This window comes from Epinephelus fuscoguttatus, linkage group LG20 (genome assembly GCF_011397635.1).
Source record: "Epinephelus fuscoguttatus linkage group LG20, E.fuscoguttatus.final_Chr_v1".
Taxonomy (NCBI): domain Eukaryota; kingdom Metazoa; phylum Chordata; class Actinopteri; order Perciformes; family Serranidae; genus Epinephelus; species Epinephelus fuscoguttatus.
In genome coordinates, this window is record NC_064771.1 from 19,438,036 (window position 1) to 19,450,174 (window position 12,139).

The following is a 12,139-nucleotide window of genomic DNA, read 5'->3' on the forward strand; positions in this document are numbered from 1 at the left end:
ACTAAGTAAAGGTGGGACAAATTTCAGTTGATCCCACTGCTGACTTTTTCCTTAGACATTTTGATCATCAAATACTTTTCACTTTGGTAAAATAAATAAATCTTTAACACATTTATTTCATGCAAAGTTGCAGTACAATAAAATACTGTACAGACAAGTCTATCAGGGTGTATTAATATGTTGATTAGCTTTGTTGAGGGAGATATTTAGCTAGCATTAAAAGCCAAGGAAAGAATGAAGGTGCTATGGCTCAACACATTTTTATTTTTTATTTATTTATCAATTTTGTTATTATTATTTTATTTTATTCTGTTTTGTTTTGTTTTGTTTTGTTTTTGTTTGTTTGTTTTTTATTTATTTTATATTTTTTACAGTCTATGCTCAACAGCATTTCGGCTCAATGGGTGGCGCTTTGTAACCTCAGCGTTGCTAGAAGTATAACATCCGCCAAAACACACGAAGAAGAAAAAGAGGAAGCCTATTGGTTGTTTTCCGGCTGTTTTGTGTGACGTTTTTTTTTCTCATTCCTGATTGGTCACTTTATCAGCAAGGCTCCACCTAGCATATACAGTGAAGCACGCAGCATCTTGGCGGCTAAAAAACACAACCTGTGAAAGTGTTTCTCCGCAGCTCCTTGTGGTGTTTTTATTCAGCTAATAAGTGTAACGGCAATAACAACAGTTAATACATTTATCCGTGAGGGTAAAATAGTGAGTTTCTGGCTAATTTTTCTAACGAAACTAGGCTTCATAGGTTAGCTGACAAGCTAATTTGTAGAGTTTCCGGGAGTCACATGGAGTAGAGACATGTAGCAACATGTAGTTCTGCCCTGTTTGCATCCAGCTAACATATCAACAGACTGTTGTAGGAGACACGTTTATCGGAAAAATGAGTAGCAGTGGAGCTGAGTCTGAAGAGACTGGTGGGTATAATTAAATACATGCTTTCCATAATTAATTAAATTAAAAGATAACTAAAAAGTACCCGTGGTTTCTTTTGCAAGGTGACATGCTTATCAGTCTGTTTTGTTAATACTGGTGACTGACTGTATTTTCTGTCCCTGTGTTGTGACAACAGAATGGACCAAGGCAAACCTCCAGAAGCTTCTTGCTGCTATAAAAACCAACATCCCTGACCGTGAGAGAATGACTGCATACCCCAAAGGACTGAAGAGTGTCAACTGGGATAAGGTGGCTTTTCCTCCCTTCTCTCCTAAAGCATGTCAAGAAAAGTGGATGCAGATTTTCCAGAAGGTGAGTCACAGTTTACAAAAACAATTTCACTCATATCACATAATATACTTAAGCAGATGGAGGTGCCCAGTTCTCATAGACATGTAGATGATCAGATCTTAATGCCAACAGCTTGTCTTGATGTGTAGGTCTGAACCTTTTTGCCACATTACCTCCTTTGAGTTTCCTGTATCATCACAATAGTGAAGCCCCTTTCATTTGGTACCATACTAATATGTTATATATTACAGATTTGAGGGTCTGAGCTTGAAGTGAATATGAAGAACCAAATCATTATCTTGCCACAGAGTAAATTTCAGTTAAGGCTTGAAATGTAAATAAACGTATGACTGCACATTGGTAGTTGTGGATGAGGTGTTAGAAGGGTATTACTTTAAGGTTTGCATCAGCAGCGGATGCTTACATTTTGATAGGGCGGCACAGTTAATCGAAATATCATCAAACATTTGGCCAAGTGCAATATCCAAATGGCAGGAGCTGCAATTTTTTGATAAAAGGTAAAATGTCTCACAATATACCAGTACAAATGAAGCATTGTGGTGCTACACAGATGCCCCAGCCTACAAATTATATTACAAATGTAAAGAAACAGACTTGTTTGGTACAGATCCAGCAAAAATCACATCATCCTCATTTTTATATCTGTATCAGTGAAGACAAAATGCAAAACTCACCATCCCTAAAAAAAAATCGCAACTCATATGCCAATGGTAGCATCTGTCAAAATAATCACAATATGGTCATTACATATAATCTTTTTTTTTTTTTTTCGTGTCATGCAGCCATATATTTTGATACAATTTTTTTTTTAATATATATCCCTGAAGGGACATTTTCCTTTCCACTTGGTCTTGCTCACGGACACTTAAGAAGTGCAGGATCTTGAGTCTGGATCCTCAGATGAAGTGTTTGCAGGTTCGAAAAAAAATCTTAAAATGTCTTTAATTTAATTTCATTTGTCCTTTATAATAAATAATAAATAGTTTTAAATTTGACTTTGTGAGGTCTTCATTGCCACAAAAAAAGATCTAATTTCATTCTTATAATCTTATTATATTATCTTTTGGTCAAAATGAGTCAAGCTGCAATGTGTGAAAGGCCATATCTCTAATGTTACAAATCTTTAAACCTCCCACTGAACCTCATATTGCCTCTTTTTACTTAAACTTGCACTTAACTGTTGGCAAAATGTAGATTAACCTAACTCACTTTATTAACCATATTCCTACATAAAACCTACCTCTGCATGGGACCACATATTTGTTGCCTACCTTTATATATATACCTACGGTTATGGGAAGACTTACCTGCTCATTCTATCCGCATTCGGTTAGTTTCTGTCCTTTTTTTTCTTGTCATGCCACCAACAGTGCACACTGTTTTTTACTGGGAAGTTTGGCAGGTTTTCCAAATTAACAAGACAGCTAATTTAAAAGATTTCCTTCCATAGAATAATTTAGTAAATCAAAATATTCTTTGAAGACAGTTTTGTTAGTTGAGTGTAAAATCCTTGTTGTTCTTGCTCAGATGCGCAAAATTCGGACCCTCACAGAGCTCATCGATGAAGCTGAAGGTGTCGTTTCCAATCCTGTTCCGAACAGTAAGGTAAGCACAGCATTTATTAAATACAAAATTACTCAGTGCGTGTTATTCTGAAGAAACAATGTAGGTGACTGTGTTGTCTTACACAAATATCCTCCAGTACAATCATGACTCATCAGTCTTGGCACATGTCTGTTGCACAGTGTTATGAATATTGTTTTGTTGATTATGCATCCACTCTGTGGAGCGCTCACCTGCACCGCAGATAAAGACAGAAATCAGGATGTTTTGCACATTTAAAGTCCAAAAACACCAAATGTTTCATGCTGTGAGTTAACGGTAATCTTTCCTGCAGATCCACCCGGAGCTCCCGAAGAGACCTGGCCCTCCAAATTCTATCTTTTATGAGGAGAACTGGGCCAAGTTTCACGAGAAGCACCCAAACATGTCCCGCAAAAAGTTGTTCAAGCGCGTATTAAAAAAATACCAGGCACTCCCAGATGAAGAGAAGGTACAGTCAGTGAAATACTACTTCTTCTGATGTGATGTTGGATGTGGCCTCAGATTTTGAATGTTGAATATCTGTCATTTTTCAGGATCAATATGTGGAGAAATTTAAGGTTGCTAAAGAGGAATACAATAGAAGGATGTTGGAGTTCAGGTTGTTAATTAACACACATATTGCACCATATCAACACGTGATTCGGCCCAGACTGCTCGATTAACTTTAGTGTCAAACTAATTCTTTATCTTTCAGTAAACATTATACAGAAGATCCCAAGCATAAGTACAAGAAACATATGAAGAGGAAGAGAGTCACTGCAGACGCTCCAGATGTAAGTGTCTGTCCACCTATTATAAAATATTCATATCATTTATTGCAGTTCATATGATAGCCTCGTAGTTGTTTGGAAGAGCACACATTTGATTGCACTTATATAAAACTGCTGTTAAGGTTCTAATCAATTATCATCAAACTGATGTGTGGCCTCTCGTGTTATAGCAGGATAAACAGGAATCTAAAGCTGCAAGTGACCTGCCTCCCAAGCCTCCTTTGTAAGATACACAAACACCACAGTGACAGTAAATTCAATTGAAGTTGTTTTGCTTTGCTATATGTTCATACATGTTGCATCTTTTTAAACTGTTATCATATTTACTCTGTGTAGAGTGGAGGAAGATGGAATTTGAGCCCTCAGTTCAAAAAGTGCTGAAAGCAAAGAGCTTTTTTTTTAGAGGGTGACTTTGATGTTTTCAACCTGAACCCTAAATGCCCATGTTTTTGTGTCTCAGTGACAAATGGAGATAACATTTTTTGAAATTGGTCCTGTATTGAGTGAGAGGGCTTCAGCCAGCAGCAGTGAAAAAGGCTGCAGTGTAACCACTTGAGGCAATTTTTAGGGATGCACCGAAATGAAAATTTGTGGCCGAAGCCGAATATTATTAAATGCTTGGCCGAATACTGAGTACCGAATATCATTGTTTAGTTTTTCATTAGTTTTTGCAGATGAACCCCCTCCAGATTAGTGTTGTCAGGGTACCAAAATTGGGACCCATGGTACGATACCAGTGACAGTATCACAGTTCTGAATAGTATCACGATACCACAGCGAAAATGAGGCAGATGTGCCTTTTGTCATTTATGAAAAGATAAATCACTTTTCTATAATACATCAATGATATTTCAATGGAATAAATTACTTATTGACTTATTCACACTTCAAAAACAGCATCAATGAGTGATGAACATGGGGGGATCAAAATAAAATAAATAAATAAAATAAGAATCAACCAGCCACCCTCCTCCCCTGACAAGTCCCTACATAAGTAAAGAACAGTCCCTAAAGTGCGGTGAGGTTTGTGGGCCGTGAACGGCTCGTTTCTCCTCTGACACGTCACATACCTGTGTTCGGCTGGCTCGGCTGTTCAGGTACTTCTGGGCAGTCATGACACCAAGAAGAGGATATTATTGGAACCAACTTCTCCGATGGCCGCCGTATTTGACAGGAATACATCACTGTCTGTGTCTGTGACCCCCGTTCAACCCACAATTGGTGGGATTTGCCTTTCGTTTCTGCTGGTGGTTGAAATCTGTAGGCTGCTCGCACAGCGTGCTGAATGATTTAAGCCTATTTTGTTTGCTCAAAACTATTTTTAGTCGCAAGTGCTGTGACGGATGGATCGCCACACTACCGACATTTTATTCCGCCCGTCACAGCACACCATTTGATTGCGTTATCAAAACACCGCTATTATTCGGCCTTGCTTTTAACTTATTCCACCGAATAACAAATGTGTGTTTTTTTGCAATATTTGGCCGAATATATTCGGTTACCGAATATTCAGTGCATCCCTAGCAATTTTGCACTCTTAGTTTTCATTAAAAGTACTTTTTGCCACTGACAGGCTCAGATTGTTATTATAAGTGTCTCACAACTTTATGGAAAGGATCCCTACAGCGATAGACCTTCTTGTTAAAGAGTAAGATCCCCTTTTTTAAACCAGGAACAGCCTTAAAAGTGACATCACCAAACCCATCAGACTCCATTTAAATGAAGGTTTATTTCAACAAAGTAAAACAGTAAAAAGACGAACCAAGACAGTTTGTGTGAGCTTTATTTTGTTTCCATCAAATTTGAATGAAGGGTTTTTTACAGTGAGAAAAAATGACTGATATTTAACTGGTGTGATTGGCAGTACACATCTTGGGGCTGTTTCTGGTTAAACAAACATCAATTTAAATCAAGTTTTTCTATGTAAGAAATGTAAGTTGACCAAAGTGCTGTGAAAATAAAAATAATGACACACAAATATATAGCAATATAACATATACACAAATATAAAACAGAATGACACTGGTAAGAACTGCTGTCTCTTTTCCTGGCACCAGTGAGAAGTCTCACTGCAGCATCTTGCACCAGCTGCAGGCGAGACGATAATGAAAAGGATCCTACTCTTCAACAAAAAGGTCTATCTCTGTAGGGATCCTTTCCATAATGTTGTCAGACACTAGAATAACAATCTGAGCCTGTCAGTGACTAAAACAAGCCCTTTCAGGAGATGTAAAGTGAAGGTGCTATTGGTTACATTTAGGGTTGGGTCGGTTCTCGGTAATACCGATTCGGTTCGGTACTCCGTTTTGGACCGTTTTTCATTTTTCTTTTCTTTTTTTTTTTTTTTTTTTTTGAGACCGAGCATACGCGGAGGTCCGCCTGGACTAAAAGTGGACGTCTGCAAGCCCTGTGCGCGCAAAGCTCAGATTTTACGACCCGCAGACTCCGCTCCGCGCACCAGTGTCACACAAAAGATTGCTCGGCATGTATTTTACACACCGCAGGGATTTTTCACGGACATTTTTACAGGAAACTACAACATGGAAGTGCGCTCGACTATGGAAGCCCGAATGACGGCGGACATTCCTCGCAGAGTCCGCTCCGCTTATAGTACGCCCGAGTCTGTGAGCACCGTGTCTGCCTCTTCGCCAAGCGCACAGCAAGCAGGAGAGGTGGGGGTGGGGGTGTTGCGGGGCGGGGACTGCACGAACCCGTGTGTGCTCTGAATCAGCCACAAATCTTTTAATAGTACAATGATCACGCTTAAGTTTTCGTAAAATATCTAAGGTTTTCATACCTTGTCCAAGGCATTCAACTATTTCACGCTTTTCAGCAGCAGAGAGATCCCTTTTCTTTCCCATATTGCTTGAAAATGGTGGTCTGCTTAATAATGTGGAACATCCTTCTTCAGTAGTTTTTCCTTTAATTGGGCTCACCTGGCCAACTAATTATCACAGGTGTCTGAGATTGATTTCAGTGATCCAAAGAGCCCTGAGACACAATACCATCCATGAGTTTAATTGAAAAACAAAAAATTTAATCTTTATGACACTTAAATACAATTTGCATAATAATTTGGAACGCGGTGTAGATTGAAGAAGCCCTTTGAGGACACAGCAAAACTTACCGGACCATATTTAAACTCAGCTGAATCATATATACACTTAATTTGATCATAGTTTTTAACCACCTTTTTTGTCTTATTCTTCGGTAAATGGATGAAACCAACTTATACTAACAAGGATGCAAGCAGGTGATTCACTGGCAGCTAAGCCATGTTGGGTGTGTGTCTTTGTTTTTAGCAATGGCTATAATCTTTTCTGCAAAGAGCAACGTGCGTCCACGACGGGGTTCTCTGGAAATAACTATGTGAGCATGTGGGCCCAACGCTGGCGAGATTTGACTGAGCAACAGAAGGACGAGTACACGACACGCTGCAAAGAGGTATCGACACTCACAAACTGTTTCATAAAGACAGTGCTATTAAAGATTGGTGTGCTGGGTTACAGCAGAAGTCAGTGGAATCTGAAAAACACACTTTGCTTAAAACTTTCAGTTGCAGAGACAGTACTCAGCCCAGCTGTCGGATTATCTGAACGTAAGTCACTTACAAGACTACAGATGCAGTGTTGAGATGATGCTGTCAGACTCTGTGTGACAATGTTGTTTATGTTCCTCAGAAATTTGATGCGCAAAAGCAGCAGCAGATCTTAGATGAGAATGGCCTCAAAGCACCTAAAATGCGGAGGGTGAGAAGTCATTTTACAGCTGTGTTTAGCACTTGGTTGAATAGTTTGCCAACAGATTTGGAGAACTGTTTTTTTTAATTGATTGAACCTTTTTGTTCACTTTTCTAGCCATCAGTTGTTCATTCTCTTCTATGCCTCATAAATGGAACAGCTTATACTCAGTGGACTCACTTAAAAAAACGACATCTTCTACAAATACATTTTGTCATTTATACGCAGGGCACAAGAAAAAGGACAAAAGATCTTCCCGGCGAGCCCAGGAAACCCTCTCAGTGAGCATGACAGTCAAACATTTGTTTATTCCAGATAACTAGAATAATCAAAACCGATCACATCCTAAACTTGTGACTTTTTTCTTCACTTGCAGATGCGGTAATGCAGTTTTCTTTCAAACTCAGATGGAACGTCTGAAGGATAAAATCCCAAACTCGAGGGAGCGCTTCACCAAGGTCAGCCAATTGTGGCATGGCCTTTCCGATAAGGAGAAGGAGCACTACAAACAGGAAGTACAAAAAAACATTCAGAAATATAAGATGGAGCTCCGGAAGTGGTTTAAGGTATAAAGAATCCTCTCCTTTTTTAATTCTAAACATCTTTTATAACTTTAAAGTGGAAGGTCCTTTAAAATGTGTCCCCTTTTTCATTCTTCAGACACTGACGGCAACAGAGCAGGCAGCATATCGGAAGCATAACAGCAGTGTAAGCGCTTGCACAACTTCACAGACCCATTTGTTTCTTTCCCGACATACTTCAACGTTTTTGTTTTTTTTTTTTCAAAGATTTATAGTCTGTTTAACTTTGCAGAAATTGAAGTTCCTTGATGTCAAACCAACAGAAGATGATGATGACAGAGAAGGAGCACGTGTTGCTGTGCACAGACCATCAGTAAGTAGAAGTGTTGATACAACAAACATGAAGTAATAAATTGCTCTTCATGACTATAGTGCAAAACTCTCTGATAGTACAGGCTGTCTTAAGCCTGGTTCTACCAGGCACAACTGCAGCACGCTCTGGCTACGACTCTGTTTTTGTTCCGTCCTCTGCCATGTGTCACATCACACTAGGAGCAAAAACCGTACTAATGAACTTTTCTTAATATAGGCCCATATTTTATCTACAAGCGCACGTAAGCGAGCTGCCTGCTAAGCAACCTCAACAAGCGTTGTATAGCCTGTTTACCTGAGGTCCTGAGAGCACAGCTGATCATCTTCCAGGCGCTGTTTATAAGTGTGTAGGCCTATCGTCTGTGGGACAGATGTAAAGCTCTGGGTAGCCCTGTACTAACATGATCAACTTTTCTGTATTTATCAGACCGAATATTTACAGAAGAAAGGAAAGATCTGTCAGCTGTGATTGGTTTGTAACGTGACTCCTGTCTGACTGCTGAGCGTGGCCAGTAGAGTGCAAGCAAAAGAAAGAATAAAACAAAACCGTGCCACCAGAGCCTGTAAAGCCTACCGCCAGAAATCTGGGACTAATATTTGACTCTGTCCTAACCGTCCATCCACGTATCAATAAAGTTGTCCAATCCTGCTTCCTGCAAATGAGAACCATCTCCAGAGTCAAATTGTACACATCACACAAATTTTTTCCAGACTTGATTACGGTAACTCCCTCCTCTCTGGCATCAACCAAGTCACTGTCCCTCCTCCAGCTAGTTCAGAGTGTCGCAGCCGACAACAGACGACATCACATCATCCTTATCCTGGTTTCTCATCACTGGCTCCCCGTGTGTTTTAGAATTTGTTATATGATTTAACTGATCACTTAAAGTTCAGCTGGGTCTGGCCCCAGGTTACATGGCATAAATGCTGACCCTATACGAGCCAGTTCACAGCGTGACAGTGTGTATGAGTTTTGAAACCATAGAGTGTATAGAGTGGCTGAGATCAGCTCAGGCGCCCTCGTCACAGCCAGAACACGTCGCAGCCACGCTCGGTGGCATCCAGGGGTTATAGTAAAGTTTAAAGTAAATTTACTTCATCTGAAATTATTCATGAGGTTTACTTACGACTCATGCATAATTTCACTAGATTAATGCTGATTGGTGTGTTTGCTTTTCTGGATATTCTGGCCCACAGTCTTCAGTACAGCATAAGATTGGTCACATTGACTGAGTTGCACGCAGATGACATCTCATTGGCTGCGTTCTGAATTGCATACTTTTTCGATTCAGAACGCAGCAATAGTTTTGGTTAATTGTGTAATTTATGTCCAGAAAGAATAATAATTGGGAATAATATGATATAATTCATAGAATAAAAAAGTTTTATACACTGCACTCAGATTCAAAAAGCTCTATATTCAGAACACATTGTTTGTCCCGCAGGATTCAGAGGATGAAGACATTGAGTACATCAGCAGCAGCAGCAGTGATGAAGAGGAGGATTTTACCAAATTTGAGGTTTGAACTCTAAAATATATTTTGTAGTTTTGTATTTAATTTTGCAACTCTGGGTGTAATAAATATGAACTGTTGATCCACAGATCCAGGAGCTGGAGGAAGACGATGACGATGTCATCATGTTTAAGGTGTATTAGATGATGATGAGATGGACCACAGTTCACCACACATCAAATCCAGAGCTGGACTCTTCCAACTTCCTAATGCTCTGTACACTGGATCACATCTGAGATGATGGACAGTTGCTCTGGTGACTGACTTTAATGCCACATTGTTCGGTGGCCATGTTGCCTGGAAGGTTTCTATCACCAGTGCTGTTGCACATTGTGCCATCATCAAGATTACAAAGTGCCTGAGGACCCCAGTTTTAACACGTGTTATGTCATCTTCTGTTGTGTTTACATGCTGCATATCCTCTAATAAGTTTAAACTACCACAGAGTAAACTTAACCTACTTTTGAAAACTGTTTACGATTCACACAGATATGGTGGTAAAAGTGGGAGCGTATTAGGGGCCTAGCAGCCTAATTTTGCCCTCAAGTACTTTAAAGGTCCAGTGTGTAGGATTTAAGGGGATATATTTGCAGAAGTACAATATAAGTATGTTTTTGTTTGGGGTGTCGGTGGCTTAGTGGTAGAGCAGGCACCCCATGTATACAAGGCTGTTGCCACAGCGGACCGGGTTCAAGTCCAGCCTGTGGCCCTTTGTTGTTTTTGTTTACCCAAAAATAAGAATCGTCATGTTTGCATTACCACGGAATGAGCCATTTATATCTACATAGGGAGCAGGTCCTTGTCCACAGAGTCCGCCATGTTGTACCACCATGTTTCTACAGTAGCCAAGAATGGACAAACCAACACTGGCTCTAGAGAGGGCCATTAGCGTTTTCACACTGTAGTTAGCAGCCCCTCTGTGACAAGCCGAACAGCGTCGGAAATGGACCGATTTTCAATGTGAAACTTTTATTCAGTGTTTTTTGTGGTTTAAATCCCTGAGTCAGTTTGTTGTGGAAAGGAAGAGACCTCTGCGGATAGGTCGGTTTCCAGGTAAAACCTCCTGAATGTATGGATCTTAATTTATCAGTGATAAAAGGTGAGCACAGATTAGCAGGTGCTGGGCTAGTGGCATGTCTGCACTGAAGAAACACTGATTTGTAGCGTGAAACTGCTTTAGTGAGTGTTTTTACTCATTTAAATAACCAGGGGTCATTTATAAAAGTGCGAAGGATTTATACTAAAAATGTACGTACAGACAAGAGCCAAAAATGGCATGCGCCAAAAATTACTCAACAGTTTCTACAATCAGCCTTCCAACTCACCATCTACATTACTGATTTCCCATCTCCAAAATGTTCGTAAGCATGGGTTAAAGTTTCTCCCATCAAGTCTGTTATTATAGATCATAACTTTTGTGTGGGAAGCGGCAATGTTTATAAATGAGGCCCCTGATCCATTTGTTTAGAAGAGGAAGAGACCTCTGCAGATATTTAGGCTCCCAGTAAAAAAAACCCCAACCCTAGACAATGAACACTGAAGGAATTTTAACCAGGAGAAATTTCAGCTGGTTGCAATTCGCAATCCTCACCACTAGATGTCACTAAATCCTACACACTGCTCCTTTAATCTGACCCTCACCACAACAAAATTCAGCTACTGAAAAAAAGGTGAGCACACATAAGCAGGTGCTGGGCTAGCAGCGCATCTGCAACAAGCCGAACAGCTTAGAAGAAATGCTGATATGTGGCGTTAAACTGCTGTAGTCAGTGTTTTTACTAACTTAACTAACCTTGAGTGTTTGTTTTGAAGAGGAAGAGACCTCTGCGGATTTTTCAGCCTCCATAAAAACCTCTTGAAGAAGGAACACTGAACAAATTTTGAATTTCAGCTGGTTGCAATTTGCAATCCTCACCACTAGGTGCCACTAAATCCCACACACGGCTCCTTTAATCTGACCTTAACCACAACAAATAACATCTAATTAGTGTAGAAATTATGACACTGATTGTACTATTGCTGAGCTAATTTTACTTCTACCTCTACTTTTAAATAATGACAAGTATGGATATTATTTTAGAGAGAAAGCACGACCAGGGTTTACTTTCTGATTGTCTTATTTAAGTTCGATGTTGTCAGAATTAGTTGTTTTTGTTATAATTGTGTGGGGGGAAAAAAACAAAAGAATATACTGAGGCAAGCATTGTTCTTTTATGTTGTTGTTTGTGAATCCCAGAAAAGAGATATTTCCAATAAACATGCTGTGATTCATCCTGGATTCCCTGATGCTGTGAAGCTCAAATAACAAGGCACAAACCAGACTTAAAAAGTTTTAAAAAATGTGTGGTTTATAATGAGTACTAG

At 39.6% G+C, this 12,139-nt stretch overlaps 1 protein-coding gene across 2 annotated transcripts; it reads left to right on the forward strand.

The window, feature by feature from the left end:
- The first annotated feature begins 564 nt into the window (after positions 1 to 564).
- LOC125880826 (upstream-binding factor 1-like protein 1) lies at positions 565 to 12,046 on the forward strand. Of its 2 annotated transcripts, none has more exons than XM_049563583.1 (16): positions 565 to 922; positions 1,078 to 1,253; positions 2,781 to 2,858; positions 3,151 to 3,306; positions 3,392 to 3,456; positions 3,553 to 3,631; positions 3,799 to 3,851; positions 6,931 to 7,072; positions 7,185 to 7,226; positions 7,309 to 7,377; positions 7,597 to 7,649; positions 7,745 to 7,934; positions 8,029 to 8,076; positions 8,182 to 8,262; positions 9,707 to 9,781; positions 9,865 to 12,046. In XM_049563583.1, exons 1-16 carry the CDS (start codon positions 889 to 891, stop codon positions 9,916 to 9,918), a joined length of 1,395 nt encoding a protein of 464 aa, XP_049419540.1. In that variant the 5' UTR covers positions 565 to 888; the 3' UTR covers positions 9,919 to 12,046. The 2 variants fall into 2 exon arrangements, with proteins under 2 accessions (XP_049419540.1, XP_049419541.1); XM_049563584.1 differs by having other exon boundaries at positions 3,802 to 3,851.
- The last annotated feature ends 93 nt before the right edge of the window (positions 12,047 to 12,139 follow it).